Source organism: Zalophus californianus, chromosome 14, assembly GCF_009762305.2.
Source record: "Zalophus californianus isolate mZalCal1 chromosome 14, mZalCal1.pri.v2, whole genome shotgun sequence".
NCBI lineage: Eukaryota > Metazoa > Chordata > Mammalia > Carnivora > Otariidae > Zalophus > Zalophus californianus.
The window spans coordinates 28,710,331-28,730,485 of NC_045608.1; the positions used below are offsets into that span (position 1 = coordinate 28,710,331).

Sequence of the window (20,155 nt, forward strand, 5' to 3'; positions counted from 1 at the left end):
GATTTGTGCCTTATGTTTTCCATGTCTGTCTTGTTATCAATGCGAAGGAAGCTTCTTGACTTTATTCTCTAGTCTTTGAGTGAATTTGTAATTTTTTTGCAGTCACTTTACTTTCCACAAATACTTCAGTTTCTGATTGTTCCTTTTTCATGGCATCCTGTTAGTGGTTTACGAATTTCTTAGTTGCCCAGTCTCTTTGAAGATACTAATTAGAGTTCATTTTAAGTTTTCTTTTGTTCTCTAAATCATCTCTGTTTCATCTAGGGTCATATTTTCAGGGCACAGGCATTTCCCAAATGTCTGGTGGTCCTCACTTTCAAAAGGGGGGCTGTGGAAGCCTGGTGAGGCCCTGGGTGTTGGGGCATAGCCTGCTGGCTACAAGGTATTGCTTCATCTTGGTGGGTGGGGAGCTGATATGACACTTTGGGACTCTTAACTTCTGGATGCACTTCTCCACAGAGTTCATTTTAATGTATTTAGAGGAGAACCCTCCTTTCTTGGGGAGGATAAAAATCTATCCATCAATGGGGGGGGTCCCTGGTCCTCCGTTTGGGCCTTTCCCTGGCCCCTCCTCTGTCAGAGTCCTCTGGGTACTTTCCAGAACCTTCTGGGCAGTGTCTTGCCTCTGTTGGCTTTCAGTTTCCTGTCTTCTGATGCCAAGTACCCCTCCCCATCTTTTATACTGGTCACTGTGGGTTTATACATGTTTTAATCATTTTCTTTCTTTCTTTCTTTCTTTCTTTCTTTCTTTCTTTCTTTCTTTCTTTCTTTCTTTCTTTCTTTTTCTTTCTTTCTTTCTTTCTTTCTTTCTTTTTAGAGAGACAGAGAGCATGAGTGGGGGTGGGGGGGTGGGCAGAGGGAGAAGGAGAGAAAATCTTTTTTTTTTTTAAAGATTTTATTTACTTATTTGAGAGAGAAGGAGAGACAGTGAGAGAGTACAAGCGGGGAGGAGAGGGAGAAGCGGGCTCCCCGCAGAGCAAGGAGCCCAATGAGGGGAGCTCGATCCCAGGACCCTGGGATCATGACCTGAGCTGAAGGCAGATGCTTAACCAACTGAGCCACCAGGCGCCCCAAGGAGAGAAAATCTTAAACAGGCTTCACACCCAACATGGAGCCCAATGTGGGGCTCAATCTCACTACCAGAACCAAGAGTCAGACGCTTACCCGACTGAGCCACCAGGCACCCCTAATCCTTCCTTGCATATGATAGGGAAGGCAGGAGGAAAAGAATGAAACTCATCCCCACACACTCCCCAGGAACCAAGTGTTCTGTTTGTGACTCTGTGCCAAAATTGTGTGTCTGCCCCGTTACAGGAGTAACCTGGACAAGCTCTACCATGGCCTGGAACTGGCCAAGAAGCAGCTGCGAGCCACACAGCAGACCATTGCCAGCTGCCTCTGCACCAACCTTGTCATCTCCCAGGGGCCCTTCCTCTACTGCTCCCTCATGGAGGTCAGGCTTCCCATGGACAGGTGGGTACCAGGCCACGCCTGCCAACATCCCCCTCTGACTATCTCTATGTCCTCCCCCTGCAGGGTACTCCGGACATTGTGCTATTTTCCAAACCAGCATCCCTGAGCCTGCTCAGCAGACACCTGCTCAAGTCCTTCGTGTTTTCGGTGAGGAGCTGGGTGGATGGTTGCCAGAAGGTAGAGCCTCAGAGCAGAGCTTGGACTGGGCATTAGAAGCTGGCCTTGGGGTACTGGTGGCTATGTACCAGCTGTGGGGTCTGGGAAAAACTCAGTTTTTCTGAGCTGTGTTTTCCTTAGCTGACCCTTAGGATCTCAGTTCCTGTAAGCTCTGATTTCATCAGTTGGTCCTCCTGGTCACTTGGACAAGTACAAAGGGACCTCATGGAGTATGTGGGGCTAGGGCTAGGTTCAGCTGTGGCAGATCAAGGAAAGATGAAGTTGGTGATAGCACAGACTTGCTTCCCAGCAAAAGTTTGTTTTCTGGTCTGGCTTTCCCTTTTCCATGTGTGGTTCTGTCTTCTGTACAGTCTAACACCATTCTTTGCCTTGGCCTGGGACACCCCTCTGCCCCAACCCAGCTAACATCAGACTCCCCACTGGGTATGATCACAGAAGGGATGATCCTGCACATTTCAACAATCAGAGTCCTACTCTGCTTCCTGGATGAGGGTTTACACTGGGGGCTACTTTAAACAAAATGTTTAATAGGAGGTTGACATCTCATATTGCTGAATTGACCTATAAAATGATTATCTGAGGATTATGTGAAGATAGTCAAATAATGACAAAAGATGGACTAGGGACAAAACATGAGCTCGCGAGTCTTCTAGGCTCTGTTCAAATCTCAGCCTCCTCCTTTCCCAGTTGTGTGATATGAGGTCAATTATTTGATCTCTGAGCCTCAGTGTCCTCATCTGCAAAATGGGTGAATTTTTTCCAGAGGACCCATCATTTATCAGACTTTTTTTTTTTAAAGATATTATTTATTTATTTACTTGAAAGCAAGAGAGAGAGAGCACAAGTGGGGTGGAGGGGCAGAGGGAGAAGCAGATTTCCCACTCATCAGGGAACCTGACACGGGGCTGATCCCAGGATCAGGACCTGAGCTGAAGGCAGATGCTTAACCAAATGAGCCACCCAGGCGCCCCTCAGACATTTCTTAAGCAACCACCACTAGCCAGGCTCTGATGTCATAGGATGACCAACTACCCTGGTTCATGTCCTGGGATGCCCTTCAGTCCTGGACAAACCAGGATAGTTGGTCACCTTTGTTGTAGGGTGTGGGTGCAATGGGTACAGCAGTGAAGGAAGCACCTGAGTCTCCATGTTGAGGGAGTATGCATGCTGGCAAAGGGGACAAATGAGGAAAGATTATGTGCAGTGTCAGATGGTGGCACACACCATAGACAAGCTGAAGTAGGATGAGAGAGAGGGTTGGTTGGGGAAGGCTTCCTGGAGGAGGTGACAACTGAGTCAGGACCTAAAGAAGGTGAAGGAGGGAACAGCCAAGGGACATTGGCACAGAAGGAGGCTGGGAACGGTGTCATAGCCTGGGGGGCAGCTGCATGGGGACTTGAGCATCTCTGGTGAGAATAAGACCCGGGAGGCTTTTGGGGGGTGGGTGGCTGGCCCTGTTAGGGCTCCTCGGTGCTGAGTGGTGCGCCATGCTGCGTGGGGCCATGACTAAGGGTGCACTTTGCCTCTGCAGACAAAGAACCGGCGCTGCAAGCTGTTGCCCTTGGTGATGGCTGCACCCCTGAGTGTGGAGCAGGGCACCGTGACTGTGATGGGCATCCCCCCAGAGACTGACAGCTCGGACAGAAAGAAGTGAGCCAGGTTTTGCATCTCCTGGGAGTTGGGAGCGCCAGGGTTGTCATTGGCCTGTGGGTTCTGCTGAGTTGGGTGATCTTTGCCCTCAATGCCACACTGAGGACAGCCTCTTCCACCATGCATCAGGACTTTGAGGGTTTAGATATGTGGGCTACAGGTTAGCCATTGAGCTTCTACCTTACCCCTTGACTGGACTTTTGAATGCTTCTAGTTTGTTCAAGGCCTCCCGGGCAAGGGTGTCTGGCTCCTCCAGGAAGACCAACGTTCAGACCCACCTAGGATAGGCTACATACCTACAGTGAGGTGTGATTAGGTGCCCTGACTCTATGTGGCCTTGGGCAAGAATCCCAGCCCTCCCTGGGCCTAAACCCTCTTCTGAAGAGCAGCTTATACTGAAAATCTGAGAGGTTTCAGGTCACCCACCCCAGAAATTAGGCTTCCCCTGCAAAGTTCCTCCAGACCAGCTCTGCGATGCCTTCAAAACCCTCATGAAAGATCATTCCCCATCTTGTTTGGGCCTCACACTAACCTTTGAGGAGAGCTGGGCAGTGTCTCCCATCCCCACCCCCACCCCTGTGAGTCAAATTCATTGCTCACGGAATCCCAAACTTAGGCATTTGCCAAACACATTTACAAGTTCAGTTACGAGCTGACATACGAGAAACTGTTCAGTGGTGTGTGCAGGGATGTGCACCCCCAGACTGACTGCCTGCCAGAGATTGCTACCGCGCCCAAAGCTGAGCTCACTTGCACCCCCATGGTTTGGGCGGCGGGTAGAGGGTCCAGCTCCAGCCGCGGCAGAAGCTAACACAACTGCTTAGTCACTCAGACCATGGGGTTGTGGCTGCCTGTCCTCCCTTGGCCTTTTCTTTATTTAGCATCTAGGAAACATTTTGGACTTCCATCGGTGGTGTAGTTCTGCTTTGTTTTCTCACCAAGCATCAGGCCTTTGTGCACATTTTTACAAAAGTGACTTCTAACAGTAGGAAGCCTGTTAAGTGGATGGATGATGCTTTACCTGTCATCTCCTATTGGACGTTCAGGCTGTTTCCAACTTTTTGTTTATAGACAATGTACCAGTGCGTTTGTGAATGCATAGGCTCAACTTGTACTTTTGAGAAGATTCTCTCACTGTCTTCCCAATGTTTCCCCTGCATCTGTTGGCCTGGGTTCTCGCCCTCTTCCTGTAGCAAGGTCAGGTTTTCTCCTACCCACTCCCATCCACACCTGGTGTGGACCTTGAGGGGCTCCCTGGTTCTCCCTGTGGCTGCCTTTGTGCTCTGCCTGGCCAGAGAGCCCCCTGACTAATCCCAGGGGCTAATGTCACCATCCTTGGGGGTCTTTGCCTCCCTGGCAAAGTCAGTGCCCCAGGCCCAGTGCTCCCCAGCAACATCCCAAGAGGCAACCTTGGTGAGATACTGACAGCTGGCAGCAAGACACCCCACCCAGCTGCCTGGTGCCGTGGCTTGGGGGCCAAGGACCACTCTGTGTCCTGTGCGTCTCAGTTTTCCCAGTTAGCTCTTATTGGCCTCTGCTGTGGAAGACACTGGTCTTGGATCTGGATCAATCCTAGCCCTGCTCTAGTGAGCTTTGACCTCCTTCTGTGTCTGCAAAGGCCATTTAGTAGCAAGTTGGGAGAGACAATGGACTTTTTTAAGATAAGTGCTTCCATGTTGCTGGGCTGCTTTCCAAAGCTATGCCGTGGGTCTTGGATTCATAGTCACATGGGGTGGAGCTGGCCAGGGGCTCCTGGGCTGGGTTCTCCAGGCAGCCAGCAAGCACTCCCCCCAGGGGCCAGCACGGCCACCTGCGTCCTCACTCCAGCCATCAATTTGTTGCTGCACGTGGCTGTGCTAGTGAGTGGTTAGCTCTGACTGGTGTGCACAGTCTCATGTGAGAGTTACTGTGGGGGCTTGAAGCACATGCCCCTCCTCTGCCTGTTCTCCCAGCCCAAGAGTCCCTTCCCCATGATGCTCTCTGTCCACTGCCAGCCCTTACTACCTGCACAGCCCTGGGGGTGGGTGTGTGCTCCTGGCTGGCTCCCTGCCCCACACCTGCACCCTCAGCAGCCCCAGCTGGGCTGTACCCCGGCTCCTCCCATTCCCCACCCTGCTGTGTATGACTCAATCTCGTCTGAAACCCCCATCCCAGCACGCTTCCCACTGAGCCTCTGCCTCTCCTGTCCCAGCTGCCAATGTGGTGCCAGGCACGAGGGAGGCTGCGGTCAGGGTGCACCGTGGGAGGTGCCTGGGGATGCTTGTGCCCTGAGGGCTAAGAAGCGCTCAACTGGATGCAGACAAGAGCAGCAGTGAGAGATGGTGACTGTCCAGGAGTGGGGGTGAGACCTCAAAAGACTGGGGCCCAGGCAGGGGTACCAACAGGAGTGCCTACAGGCAGAATGGGTGGCGAGGGAGGAGTCTGGGCCAACTCCAGTGTCTGTCCCAGGGATTTAGGAAGGTCCATTACAGTGGGCAGGCCCCCAACACGCCTCTTATGTGTCTACAGCTTTTTTGGGCGGGCGTTTGAGAAGGCCGCAGAGGGCACCAACTCCCGAACGCTACACAACCATTTCGACCTCTCAGGTAAGAGTGTGCGGCACTGGGGCCCTTTCAAGGTCAGCACTGGCCTCGAACCAGGGAAGCTGGCATCACCAGAAATACCTCGTCAGCACCCCTCTCACTTTCCTGGAGCCAGTCCCAGGGCCTGGCTGCTTCAGGCAGCTCAGGGAGCTCTAGGATGCGTGGGGCCCTGCGCCTCCTGTCTGGGCCCTGATGGGCTCCCAGGGCAGAGCGGGAACAGATGTTGTCCATAGAGCCATAGGCCTGGCTTTGGCCTTACTCATTTCTTGCTCGTTTCTCAGTCTAGCCCTTGAGACCACTTCACCAAGGAGTCTGGAGGACTGGCCACTAAAGCCTCCTGGGCCAGCCTCACCCAGGAGTCACCTGCCCCTCCTGTGGGCGTGGAAATAGGGCCTGTGGCAACCCCCAGACACAGCCTCCAAGGCTGTGCTGGCCGCCACTGCAGGCCAGCAGCTCCTGTCTGTGTTGTCGTGAAGGGGCCCGCCTGAGGCTGCCACGTGGTCCTGTGTGACGGCCTTGGGCACTGGCCCTGGCCTGATGTTGCATGAGTCCAGGGAATGGAAGAGCCCAGTCCAGGTGGTGGCTTTGCAGGCTGGCCAGTGCTCCCCACGACACCCCACAGCTTCTCCAGAGGCCAGCATGGAACATGGCTCACATTGGGCCACATTTGCTTTTTATTCTAGCTGATAGACTTTTAAGTAAAACGGACATAGTGACCCCTCACGGCTTTGTATTGGTGTGCTTGGGCTGCCCTAACAACATACCATAGACTAGGGGGTTTAAACAACAGGAATCTTATTTCTCACAGTCTGGAGGCTGAAGTCCAAGATTAAGGTGTACACAGGGTTGGTTTCTTCTTAGCTTATAGATGGCTGTGTTCTCACATGGTCGCTCTCCCGGTCTGTGTCCTAATCTTCTCTTCTTATGAGGACCCCAGTCAGATTGGATTAGGGCCCACCCATGTGATCTTGTTTAACCTAAACATCTTCAAAAGCCCCATCTCCAAATATAGCACATGCTGTCTGAGGTGCTGGGGGTTAGGCCTTCCACACATGAATTTGGGGAGAATAGACCTCAGCCCATAACCCCCATCTGTCAGAAAGGACAGTTTCTTATGTCACATCAGCTGATTTGTTACAATGAGTCCTGGCATCAGAGACCCAGTGTTCACCCCAGCTGCCTCGGCATCTAGATCTGCTCCTTCATGCCAGGCCCACTCGGGCTACAGCTCTGTGTTGGGTGGGTTCACCCCCAGCAGCAACACCCCCATTCCTACTTCGTGCCCAAGATGTGGGAGAGGTTGGTGCTGGCCAGGCTGCAGGATGTCCCGGCTTCTCACAGGGAGGATTTATGGGCTGGAAGGTGCTTGGCTTCCCAGGTGGGTGGAGAGCTGGGGGAGGGGGGTTGTACAACAGAGGGCAGGCCAGCCCCCACCTGGGTAGGCTGGGCCTGGGGTTCCTGGATCCATGGCCCGTGGCACAGATGGCTCCTACGACCAGGCTGGCCTGGTTTTGCCCTGTTTGTTGAGGGCCCCTGGGAATGGGGCAGTTCATGTCGTGTTTCTCTTCTACAGAGAGACTGGCCAGAGCAAAACTTCAGGCTAGACTCCTGCCTGACCTCAGGGCCTTAGGCAACTCACGATGGGGCAGGGCTCTATGTCCACCAGGGAGGGAAGGCCTGCCTTTGCCTGGATCTGTTCTAAACCGTCACATCCCTGTGTCCTCTCCATTGGCTGTCACTGCTGGTCCTCTAGCGGCCTGGAGGGTCCTCCCCACGGACTGTGACCCCAGCCAGCCTCACTAACATGGCAGCCAGCAGTTTCTGCGGACTAAATACGGAGGACAGAGAAAGAGCCTCTGAGTTCAGAATATTCCAGGCCACCAAGGGGCTGAGTACATTTTGGAATGTGCCAGAGGGTGGTTCCCATCTTGGATGACTGGGAAGAGGGAGTTAATACACCCTGACTTGTTTCTCCTCCTGCGCTTCACTCTCAGCCCCACTCCTCCACCTCACGGGATGTTTTTCTTTCATTACCTCAGTAATTGAACTGAAAGCAGAGGATCGGAGCAAGTTTCTGGATGCGCTTGTTTCCCTCCTGTCCTAAGGGTGAGATGTGGGGGAGGGGTGGGGTGCTGGAGAGTTCCGGGGGGGCAGGGGGTGGCGGTGCCGCAAAGTTGGCCCTGTTGAAGTGTAAAGAGGGCCCCTCGTTCCCTGCTTTGCTTTCCCTGCTTTTTCCCTCCTCAAGCCAAGGCTTCTGCTTGCATTTCAGACCCAAGCAGGACTCCTGAGGAGTTTTGGGGCCAACACATTTTTCCCAAGGGTGTCTGTCCCTGGGCTGGTGGCAGTGCCACAATGGGGCATTTTTGAAGGAGCGAATTTCATTAACTCCTGGGACCCCTTCAGCAAGGGCTAGCATTTACCCTGTCCTGACCGCACTGTGGGCTGGGCATTGTGAGTGACACGCAGGCCTCCTGGCACTGCCAGGAAAGGAGGCGACCCTTGTGAGGGGGGCGGACACCTGGAGCCTTGCCACCCTTTGCAACCTTAGATCAGGCCCTGGGCTAGAGCCCACAGAGGCTTCTACCCAGGCTCTTACATGCTTGACTTAGGAGAAAACAAAGCTATTGGCAGCCACACGGCTGATAACTAGAAAATGTCGTCTCTGTGGGCCTTGCTTGAGCGTGAGGCTGTCACTGGTGGTCCATAGTGATGCTTCCCGGCCAGGGCTCTTCCCAGTGCCACACATACCAGCTCTTTCTTGAAGGGCCCCTCAGCAAACGGGCCAGGGGGCCTGATCTCTACCTAGTGCTCGTTTCTCAGCCCAGGCTGCTCCCCCCACACACACGGTGGATGCCCACGCCCAGCCCTGCATCTCCTTGAGCCCTGGGCTGGAGCTGCTGCTGAGGCAAACGGGCCCTATCAAGGCTCTGATGTAGAGGGTCCCCTCATGCCAGCCCAGGGTCCTCCCACTCCCCTACCATCCATAGTGAGCTGGAAGGTGTGGGGGGGCAGGTGCCCTTCCCCTGTCAGGGCCTTAGTGGGCTCTGCTGAGAATGGTATAGGGGACCTCAGGGACCCATAGTCCCTCTTTCAGGGTTGGCTAGGGCATATAGGGCTCGTGTTGGGGTGAAGCTTTGGGCTCAGACCCTTTGGGTCTTCAGCAAGGTGTGTTGGGTATCTCACCAGGCTGTTGCTGTTTCCTCAACTGAAACGGGGCTGACACCCCTTTGGACAGTGAGTGCTGAGCCTTAGGATGGGGGCAGGGTGTAAGTTTATGACCCAAATCAAAGGTTACAGGCGGGGGCTTTCGGGCAGGGGGCTGGTGTTTGAGGCCTAGCCCTTCCCTGCAGCCTGCTCAGTGATGACACCAGCACCACTGTGTGTCCTGCCACCAAGACAGGGTGCAGGGTGGGCCAGCTGGCCAGGGGGAGGAGCAGTGTAGGGGAGATGCTCCAGGCAAGGGGAAAAGCCTCGTGAGGGCCCCATGGGGCTGAGGCTGGATCTGCAAGGTGATATGGTGGTGGAGGACCATGAGGCCCTGGGGGTTCTCAAGCAAATGACAGCCTGGACCCAGCCAACGGGGTGCAGTGAGGCCGGTGGGCACCTCAGTGGTTCTGGGGTGGCCCTCCACCCATGGTCACCACCCCTCTCCCCTGTGAGTGGTGATGGCTCCTCAGAAGCAAGCTCACCATGTCAGAGGGAAGGCCTGGACAGTTTATTTGTTAATTCAGAGAGGCATCAGAATTGTTGAAATTTACTTATTTTTTCTTTTCTTTCTTCTCTAGAGTTTGATCTCTGCAGACATGACCTCCTCCTTATTTATATTAACTGGGTTTTATTTAGACTGTAAGTTATGGACATAGTTTTAGATGCAGGGACAGTTGGTTTTTAATGGAATAAAATGTTCATTTTAGTTTTGGTGCCTCAGTCTTGGCTGTATTCATGGGACCAACACTTGTTTTCGTCCTGAGGTTTCTGTGGGTCCAGAGGAGCCTTTTCCTGTGCCCTGGGCGACCTTGAGGCCCAGCAGTAAATAAGCATGGGGGGCGGCCTCCAGGCTCCCGGGAGAGCAGTGGGTGGAGGCCGGGCACCTTAGCACGTGGCCCTCCGCATGGCTCCTGCACCGATCACTGCCCAGTGATACCATCCAGTACCTGGCTTTGCCCTCCCGCCACTTCTTCCTGTCCACGTGGCCCTGGCAGCAGCTCAAGCCCACCCTCTTGACTGTGTCTCCTGTCCCAGTACCCTCCCCATCCCCACAGGCACACGGCACCCCCAGGCTACTGGGAGAGTTGGGCAGATAGCAAGGGCAAGGTGGCTGAGGGGCCCCAGACGGAGATGGCTTCAGCACATCCTGGTCACAGAAGGTTCAAACTGGACAGAACCTTGGCAACTTGCAAAGTCTTCAGAACAGCAGGAGTTCTCAGTTAGGGGAGCTGTGCGGTCAGCTGGTTCCACTCTCCCAGATGTCCCCAGAGCCCCTGCGAGGGTTGAGAGGATCTGGAGGCAAGGAGGATGCCATTCCTGCCCTTTGGGGAGCACAGAGCTGTTCACACAGGTGGTTGAGGCCATCTGGCTGCTCTGCCTGGAGTAGGGATGCCAGGGAAGCAAGGTAGGCTGGAGCGACACGGCCACCTGGGTGTGGCACCTGGGGCCTTGGGCAGGAGGAAGCAGAGTGGTTTGGGTAGGCTTTAAGCTGGTAAAAAGCCCAGAAACAGTGGCCTGGGACTGAGGAGACCGTTGGGTGGGGCCAGGTCGCAGGGTGGCCCTTGGGAAGGGGTAGTGGGCACAGTGGGGTTGGCTGCATTGGAGGTCAGCTCCTCTTGCCTGACCTCTGGCTGATGGAGTGTGCCCCTGGCCTTCCTGGCATGAGTCAGGCAGCAGCAGCCTGACTCCCCAGGGCCCTTAAGCTGCCCACCTTGACCATTTGCATCACTGGGACGGTACAGCTTCCCTTCGGAATCCTGCTGATTCCTGGAGCCTGAAGCAACTGGAGAGCTCTGGGTTCGTGTGGGATGCAGCCGTGGGTCTGTGCTCCTGGCCAAACACCAGCCTGGCTGGCCCCAGGACCTTTGTTCCAGCAGCCCCACCAAGGCCCCAAGATCACACACTCTTGCACTTGAGGGCCGTTCATGAGCCCTGCTGCACAGGCCCGAGGGGGGCTGCCATGGGGGGCTGCTGAGGACCTCGGTGCCATGGGCCCCGTCTCGCTGCAACTCATCCCATTGCGAGGAGCTCAGGCTACGGGATAGTTCATTCTCTCTTGAAGTCCAACCCCCTGGCTCTGCTGCAACTCCTGGGATTCAGGGTAGTGTTCATTGCAGCCGTCCTGAGCCCAGGTCCTCAAGCTCCTCCCCTTCCTCACCGTGGGGAGCCTGGCCAGGCCTGGGAGACTCCTTGCTACTGGATTTGGCCCAAGCATTTCTGGACAGGGCCCCCAAGGCCAGGTTTGGGGGCAGATGCCAAGCCCTGCTGGCTGGGTTTGGAGCTCCTCCCTACAGGTCCCACCTCCATCCACAGGTCTCTTTTGTCCTGGCCTTTGGCAGAAAGTAAAACTGCATTAATTCAGAGTGCCTAGAATGGGGCTGGAAGCAATGAGCTCTCAGTGACTGTAACATAGCTCTGGTGTGCCCTGCTCTCCTGTGACCCCTAACACCCAGGTTCCTGGCCTAGGCCAGCACTGGCTCCCGGGCGCCCCACTCATGGGAGGAAGGTGACACAGGGCGCTTCCAGCAGCCTGTGGCACAGAGGTGCTAATGGTCAGCACAAGTCTGGGCAGGCTGCCAGGCCAGCAAGATGAGCACAGACCCTGCACAGAGCTGCGCTGAGACTAGCAGAAGAGCCAGGACCAAGGGGCTGGAACCCTGCCCAGGCACTCTCTAGGCAACCTGCACAAGTGCCTCCTTCCCATAGCAACATGCTTGTGGCCCGCCGCTAGCTCTGCTGGAGCCCAGCACACATCCTGGATTTGCCCCTGTTCCTGCTGCACTCTTAGCCGGAAGGTCCTAGTCAGTGTTTTACAGATGTCTGGCCATTTGGTGCAATCCACAAACAGGCAAGCCCTGAGAGGGCAGGGGGAAAACACCCAACCTGTGGTGCATGGAGCCAGCCTCTTCTCAAAGCCAGCAGCCTGGCAGCCCACCCTCAACACTTTCTGCATCCAAAGACTCCACACTGGCTAGTGGCTGGGTGATGGGGGGTGGATTTCCAACCCACATCCTCTCCTGGGGTCTGTATCGTCCTCTCCCCAGGCTCTTCTGACTACAGATCTCACCTTTCTGGGTTGCTGCAAACTGTAGCTGTGCTTCCCACCCAGTAGGAAGGTGACTGGGTGGCAGGGAGGGCCAGGGATCAGGCCATGAATCTTCTGGAACACTGGGGGAGCCCTGGGAGGTCTCAGAAAAAGCCTTTCAGGGAGCAGTTGGTGGGCGCATGGATGAAGGGGGCTGCTGGGCACAAGTGGTGACTGGACAGAGCACAGGACACAGGTGGGAGGGTATTCAAAACATTTACTAAGCAAATTCTTACCCTCCCCACAAGCTGTAAAGGAGGGCAGGGCCCCAGGTCCACACTCAGGATCTGGTGCCCATAAGCATCTCCTGGGGAGCTGCTGGGGTGAGGCAGGGAGGTCCAGGCCAAGTCTTTTAGTCGCCCTGGGCTCAGGCCCCACTGATGGGGTAAAGGCCAGCTGTATACAACCCTCTGGCAGCCCAGGTTGGGGCCCCTGGGCTCTCCGTCTGCCCCGCTGAAATCAGCTGGAGCCGCTGGGGAGGATGGCGGCATCCAAGACCCTGAGGGTCCAGGAGGGAATTGGCCGTTTCAGTCCATTGTCCGCTCTGCCAAAGGGACCCGCGCCCCGCCCACATTGGAGCAAGCTCTGCGCACAGAAAAAGAAACCCAGCAAGTCCTCCCAAGTGCGTGGCTCCTGCTCAGGGCAGGGCGCGGCCCAGGGCCCGGCTAGTGGCTATTGGAGAGAACGGGCTGCGGGCGCGAGCAGGGTCTCAAAAGTCAGTCGGTGCGCCACGTCCAGGCACAGAGCCGGCCGTTCCGCCGTGCATGAGGGGCTCCCCTAGCCAGTCGTCCGGCTCGTGGGAGTGGCTAGCGCGAGGGGCCCCGCCGAGTCCGGCGCCCTCAGACGTAGTTCTTCTTGTCATAGTCGCCGGTGGCCGTGGGCCGCCGCGACGCGGAGTACTTGACTGGGAAGCTGAAGTCGGGGCGGCCAGCGCAGACCCAGGCGCCGCAGCACACGAGGCCGCCGCCGCACATGAGCAGCGCGGAAGCCGCCCAGCCGATGTACAGCGCCGCGCCCAGCTCATACTTCTGCGACATGGGCACCGTCGGGTCGTAGAACTCGCGGACCACGATGTTGGCGAACCAGCAGAGCGGCACGAGCGCCAGCAGCCCGCAGAGTGCGTAGAGCACGCCGCCCGTGAGGGCCACCCGCGCCTTGGCCGGGCCGGGGGCCACGCAGGTGGTGCACTGAGCGCCCGCCAGGGTCACGAAGAGCGCGACCAGCGCCAACAGCACTGCGCCCACGGTGAGCGCCCGCGCCGCCTGCACCTCGGTGCTCAGCGCCAGCACCGAGTCGTACACCTTGCACTGCATGTGCCCGGTGCTCTGCACCACGCACGACATCCACAGCCCCTTCCATGTGGTCTGCGCCGTCACGATGTTGTGGTCCAGGAAGGCAGTCACCTGCCACATGGGCAACCCGCAGGCCAGGATCAGGCCCACCCAGCCCACCAGGCACAGCACCAGGCCGAGGATCTCCAGCGCCGCCGACCCCATAGCTGGAGGCGAGACCGGCGCCCGACGGCCCCCGGGCCTCCGGGCTGGGCGCGTTGGTGCCTCGATGGAGCTGCTTGGCGCCCTAAACGAGCTCTTGGTGCCTCTGCGCCCGGGCGCTGGGCTCACCGCCTCCAGTCCCCGGTCCCGGCACGTCTGCAGCACAGCCTCCGATCTACTGGAGCCTGTCGGGGGCTTCCTATTTGAAGGTTCGGGGGCGGACTCTGCCCCACGGGCCCGGCCCCTGGTCCCCGAGCAGCCAATCCGCGCGCCGGCCATCGGCCCTTAGCCAATCACAGGCGCCCCCGGCAGCTGGAGTTAGGGAAACCGCTGGCCTGGGCGGGGGGGCGGGGGGGGGGGGCGGAGTAGCGGAGGGCTCCGGGACCGCTCCCCGCCCGGCCGCCGCCCCCGAGCCCTTCACCCGCTGTTGTCCAGAGCTCGTTCCGGACTGACCTGGGGTGGCTGGGCGCGCGCTCCCCGGGCCACCTCCCTGTGTCCCAGCCTCTCCATTTCAGGAGCCGCATGACTGCACCAACTTCCCCCGCTACATCACGGAATGAGAGTGAAGGTCTCTACCACCCAGGCCGGCTCCGCTCTTGCTTGGCCAAGGTCTGCAGGAGCCCCCCACCGTCACCGTCGCGCGGAGGTTTGCCTGAGGGACTCTTGGGCCCCTTTTCCTGGGTTAGCCAAGCACAGCTCGGCCTATTACTACAGCAATCTCGCCCTGGAGTCCAATCCCATCCCTGACCCCTTCCCCGCACCCTTACTGCGCGGTTCCCCTCTGAGTCCTGGCATTATGTCTCCCAGAGGCCAAGAGGCCAGCTGTGCGGGTCAGGCTGAAATCTCCAGCCCGCGGTCCTGACCAGCGCCACTGCCCAGCCGATCACCGCCTCGCAGGGGCCTGAGGCCCCAACAGGAAGCAGGTGGAACAGGAGCCTTACCACCACCTCCGGAGACCCTCACTCTGCACCCTGCCGCCGGGACTTCCCAGACCTCTCAACCTCTGCACTGCTGCTCTTCTTCCTGAGATGCTTCCCATCCCCCATCCTTTGAGGCCCAGCTCAGGCGACACCACTTCGGGAAGTCCCCAGTGTTCTTCTCCAGTGACTCAACAAACAGGCTGACCTTCTCAGAGCAGCCCTTGGCCCCAGGCTTGGGGGCCTACTCCAGCCCTCAGAGAGGAGAAACACAAAGGGACACAGAGGTGCTGTGCTCTGCCCTCCCACCAGTGGCAGTGGGACCCCTGGCACCCCAGGCCCCAGGCCACCCTCCGGAAGCCAACTTGGAGTTTCCTGGCCAGAAGGAAGAGCCCCCATCCTCGCTGGAGGCGGGAGGCTCGGGATTTCCGGGCATTCTTCTGCACAATGGCCCAGCCGTTTCTCGAAAGGCCCTCTGGGATGGACATTGGGCCCCCCTGAGACTCAGATGGGGGCACCAGACCCTGCAGTCCACAACCCCCTGGGGCACCAGCCCTGTTCTAGCAGCTCCCTCCCCACTCCCCATCAGCCCTTTTGTTTCCAGCAAAGTCTGTACCCTGTCTTGGACTGAGGTGGCTGGGACCCTGGTTCTTTTCTCTGGTGCAAGGTGCTTGGCTCTGCTAGACAGGGCCCTCCACAGAGGAGGCCTGACATCGAGGTCAACCACAGCCTAGGAGTTTTGATAAATCTGTCCCTCCTGGGACCCGATTCCTTCTCCCTCTGCCTATGGCTCTGAGATAAGGCCAACACCCTGTTCATCCAGCATGGGGAGGCACCCAGGGCAAGTTTGCTGGGCCCTGAGTGTGAAGGTGAGGGGAGGGAGGACGTTTCACCCCTTTCCTCACCCTCCAGCCTCCTTGATCCCTGCACAGGATGGGGCTCTGGGGACCACTGGCTCCTCCCAGCCATCACCTCACTGCTTCCCTCCTGCTGCAAACGCCTTGGCCATTCTCCCTCCACCTTCCTGGACGTCCCCTCCTCTTGTCCACTCCAGGGGGCTCAGCCGTGCCACCCACCCAACCCTCCCAGTCCTGCTCCCTCCTGGCCCGAGTCCGGGGACCTTACCCGAGGTCTCCCACCACGCTCCACACCGCTCTCTTCCCAGGACGACTGCTGTAACCTCAGGCCAGCTGGGCCCCATCCTTGCCCACTGAGGCTGTTCTCCTCAGGGCAGGTAGGCCATTCTGGCAGGCCCCTCTCCTGAGTCACACTCTGCCTGAAACCTGCATCATGGTTCGCACTGCCTGTGGACAAAGTGCTGACTCCTGGGAGCTGCCCAGGGTGCCGTCTGCCTGCCTGCCTGCCTGCCTGCCTTGGGCCTGGCCAGTCCAGCAGCACACACTCCATGGTCTAACCAGACTTGCCTTTCTCTGGGCCCTCGGGCTGGTCTGGCTCTCACCCATGGCCTCTTTTGCCTGCAGTGTGTCCCTCAGGTGGAGACTGCTCATCTAAGTTGTGCTGCTGAGATCACTTGCTCTTGGATGCCTTTCTGCCCCCGTCCCCCAGCCTTGCTCTCAGAGGCCCAAGTTGGAACTGTCCGTCCACTTCCTGGTTTGCCCTATCACTGCCCAGGAAGGAGCTTCCACACAGGGGCCATCTTCACGCATCTGTCCCCGGCGAGGGGCTTCCTGTGATTCACGGCTGACCTCTGGCCATGCCACCCCTTCTAGCCAGCTTGGAGCTGCAGCCAGCACGAGGTCCTCCCCCTTTGCCTGCCCACCGGCCCCTCTCTCTCCACCACCAAGGGCCTACCCCAGGGTCACCCCCAGGCTGGCACCCCGGGGTGGCCCCAGCAAGCCTCTATCTCTTTGGGGACAGCTTCACAGTATTTTGGGGACTTGATGGAAAGGCCTTAGTCTCCACCTATCACAATCTGATTTCTACCCCAACATGACTGTGTTGGTTGTGGCCCAGGCCTGCAGTGGAGCCCGAGCCACTGCAGAGAGGCCCAGCCCAGACCTAGGAGGGGCTTGAGGATCTGCCTGCCCTTCCTTCCACTCATGGTGGTCTCCTGACCTCTTGCTTCACACTGAGCACTGTCTCTGGGCGGAGGACATGCCCAGCCAACTCCTGCCCTAGACCACTAATTGCGTAGGGCCTTTTCAGGTGTGCCCATGGCCATGGGTTAGGGAGATGGCAAGGTGATGCAGAGTGTTAGAGCCCTCTCTGAGGAGGTGAGAGTTGAGCCAAGATCCAGGAGAGAGGTTCCATGCAAGAGTCCGGAGGTGGGAAGGGGCATGGTGACTGGGGGGCACATGGAGCTCCGTGAGGCTGGGACAAGACAGTGGGCAAGGGCCTGCCAGCTGAGGTCAGAAGGGTCTAGGGCTGGGCAGGGCCATGACTCCCTGATCTCTGGAGAAGGGGCTCCCAGGCCAGCGTGCCAGCCAAGGCCACCTGCTCATCTAGAGCTATTGTTCTGCTTTCCCAGGGGAAGTGTGGCAGGATCTCATTAATTGTGTGAGGGAAAGGCCTGAGTCAGCAGAAAAGCCAAGTTTATCTTGAGCAGCTGCCGACTGACCCTGCGCCAGGGTGATCCAGTGACCTTCCAAGGACAATCTAAATTTAGGCTCCAGATTCCTGGGGATTGGGGTTTGGGAAGCTCCTAGGAGCCAATTTCATTTCAGAGGAAGTGAAAAACCACATTCTTTCTATCTTTTGGCTTTGTTTTCCTCCAGTGCAGCAGATGTTTGTAGACTCCCTGATCACAGAACACCTCCCGGTGCCCTTTCTTGGTGCTCCCAGAGGCAGCATGAATCTTCGCATCACTCGGCCCTGCTCTGGGGGCCTAGGAGGGGGACAGGGGTTTGTGATGATGGGCAGAACACCCTTTGACAAACAGCCAGTGAATTCACAATTCAGACTAGTGAATTGACCTCTCCATGCCTTGGTCTCCCTGTTGGTAACAAAGCCCTCCACATGGGCGCCTGGGTGGCTCAGTTGGTTGAGCGACTGCCTTCGGCTCAGGTCATGATCCTGGAGTCCCGGGATCAAGTCCCGCATCGGGCTCCCTGCTCAGTGGGGAGTCTGCTTCTCCCTCTGACCCTCTTCCCTCTCGTGCTCTCTATCTCTCATTCTCTCTCGCTCAAATAAATAAATAAAATCTTAAGGAAAAAAAAAAAAGCCCTCCACAATGGAGGCTGCGAATTTGGAGGGAGGCTGTCACCAATCCCAAGCCCTCTGCTGCCATTCTGGAGCACCCTGTGGGGTCCTGAGATGTCTTCTCTGGCTCCTTTGACCTTTGCAGCTTATCTGGCTTCAATCCTCAGAACAGGTGCCACTGGCTCTTTGTCCAAATTGGAGGACATTGTGCCTTTAACTTCCCCAGTGGGTAAAGGAGTAAGGGGCAGGGAGCTCTGGTTGACAGAGACCTAGGGTCCTGTACCTGTAGAGCCCTCGTGCCTTCATGGACTGTCCCAGATGGTGGTCTCTGCATAGTCCAGGCCCCCTTTGGGAGCCTGGAGGAGCTTAGCCAATGGCAGTAGTGCCCTCAGGGGCAAAAAGTGGCCCTCCACCCCACTCCCACTCCTCACCCCTCATGTCTGCACTGCTTCCATGGCCTCTTTGTCCACCTTCTCTCCCTAAACCCCTTCCTTCTCATTTATTCTCTGATTATTTCCTTCTCTGCATGCTGCATTTTGCAACAATTTTATATTCTTCCCACTTAAAAATCATAAAGTGATTCTAGATCCTCATTTTTCATTTAGCATCATATTATAAACATGTCTACACTTTGTTAAAAAACACCCTCATGGGGGCACCTGGGTGGCTCAGTTGGTTAAGCTTTGACTCTTGATCTCAGCTCAGGTCTTGATCTCAGGGTGGTGGGTTCGAACCCCTCATGGGGCTCCCCACTGGGCATGGAGCTTACTTGAACAAAACACCCTCATGATTACTGTCTCTAACTGCCTGGAAGATGACCTTGGGGGTTGGACAGAGGCAAGATGGAATCGATCTCTACCCTTCCCAGTGGTGGGGTGTGACTAGGAGAACGTGTTCTGAGGTTCTGTAAAATGGGGGTGATAAAGGGCTTAACATCAAAGGGTTGTCAAGGAACTTAGCAGACAGGATTCCCTGGATCAAAGTGAATGTGCTGAATTAACATTAACGGTGATAATACAGTATACAACCATCCCTCAAGACATGCTTGGATAAAAGATGATTTTTCTATTATCAATAATACTGCTACCAAAGAAAGCCTTGGTATTTTGAATGATTTCCTCAGGAAAAATTCCCAAAGAATTTTAGTTCACACCTAGGAGGTTGTATCACAGAGACCCCTAATCTGAGTAGGCATTTTCATTGCCCGTCACCAGCATTGGGTGTTCACAGTTTTAAAAGTGCACTTATTGAGTGGGTGGACAATGGTATCTTTAATTCTCATTTCTTTGAACAGTAATTGGGTTACAATTGTTTTTCAATTTATATTGCCTATTTTTATTTCCTCTTTGGTGAATTATCTGTGTACCCGCATAAATACAGAGCATTGATGTTTTTCTCACTTTATATGTTAGAAACATGAATTGCTGTCATATATGTGGCACACATACCTTTTGCCATTTGCTACTTGCTCTATTGTTGATTTTTTTTTCAGGATGTTACAAAAATTTGAAATTTTGAATATTTGAATCTGTTAAGGTTTTCCCTGACTTCTATCTTTATTTTTAACTGTTAAAAAGTCCTTCTGTATAAAAAAGATATAAGTTAAATTATATTTTCTTATAGTTTTCTTCTGCTTCTCCTCATGCCAAGGAGGGCTTCCTAGTCTGACAAAGATAGATGGGACTAGATGCCTGGGTGGCTCAGTTGTTAAGCGTCTGCCTTCAGCTCAGGTCATGGTCCCAGGTCCTGGGATCGAGCCCCACATCGGGCTCCCTGCTCAGCAGGAAGCCTGCTTCTCCCTCTCCCACTCCCCCTGCTTGTGTTCCCTCTCTCGCTGTTGAAAAATAAATAAAATATTTTTAAAAAAAGATGGATGGGACTAAGCAGATTAGAGTTCTGCTCAACAGCAAAATGGAGGGGCTAGAGGAAGGAATAAATAAATTTGAAGCTAGAACAAGAAGATTATTTCATCTGAACAAGAGAGAGAATGTGGAAAAAATAAAAAAAGAACAAAGCCTTGGGGAAATATACGATGATAACTAAAGATTTAACATCCATGTCATTGTAGTCCCAAAAGGAAAAGAAAGAGGGTAGGGCTTTAAAAAAAAAAGTATTCAAAGAATTAATAACTGAAAATTTCCTACATTTAGCAAACAAAACCAAAAATCCTGCAGATTCAAGATGTTGCTTGAATCCCAAACAGGATAAACCCAAAGAAACTGACACCAAGACACATCATAATTAATTTTCTGAAAACAAAAGACAAAGAAAAATATTGAGAAGAATCAGAGAAAAAGGACACCTCACCTATAGGGGAAAAACAAATCAAATGACCAAAGATTTCTCATCAGAAACCATGGAAAAAAGAGAAAGTAACACTTCTTTTTTTAAGTGCTGGAAGAAAAAAAAAAA

The 20,155-nt window shown here is 55.4% G+C and overlaps 2 protein-coding genes across 2 annotated transcripts in view; one reads left to right on the forward strand and one right to left on the reverse strand.

Moving 5' to 3' along the window:
• Positions 1-9,803, forward strand: part of CDC45 (cell division cycle 45) — a 34,475-nt gene extending 24,672 nt beyond the window's left edge. Inside the window, exons 14-19 of the mRNA XM_027576295.1 lie at positions 1,315-1,453; positions 1,537-1,620; positions 3,182-3,300; positions 5,809-5,885; positions 7,922-7,988; positions 9,668-9,803. Coding sequence (XP_027432096.1) covers positions 1,315-1,453; positions 1,537-1,620; positions 3,182-3,300; positions 5,809-5,885; positions 7,922-7,986 — 484 coding nt within the window. The 3' untranslated portion in view covers positions 7,987-7,988; positions 9,668-9,803. The remainder of the gene's footprint in view (positions 1-1,314; positions 1,454-1,536; positions 1,621-3,181; positions 3,301-5,808; positions 5,886-7,921; positions 7,989-9,667) is intronic.
• Positions 9,804-12,378: 2,575 nt separating this feature from the next.
• CLDN5 (claudin 5) lies at positions 12,379-15,309 on the reverse strand. Its single transcript, XM_027577452.2, has one exon. The coding sequence runs from the start codon at positions 13,944-13,946 to the stop codon at positions 13,014-13,016; it is 933 nt and encodes a 310-aa protein (XP_027433253.1). The 5' UTR covers positions 13,947-15,309; the 3' UTR covers positions 12,379-13,013.
• Positions 15,310-20,155: the final 4,846 nt, after the last annotated feature.

What these genes read in the sequence shown, in the direction of transcription:
- CLDN5 (XM_027577452.2), bottom strand. Translation starts at nt 13,946, where the DNA reads ATGGCCGGCGCGCGGATTGGCTGCTCGGGGACCAGGGGCCGGGCCCGT.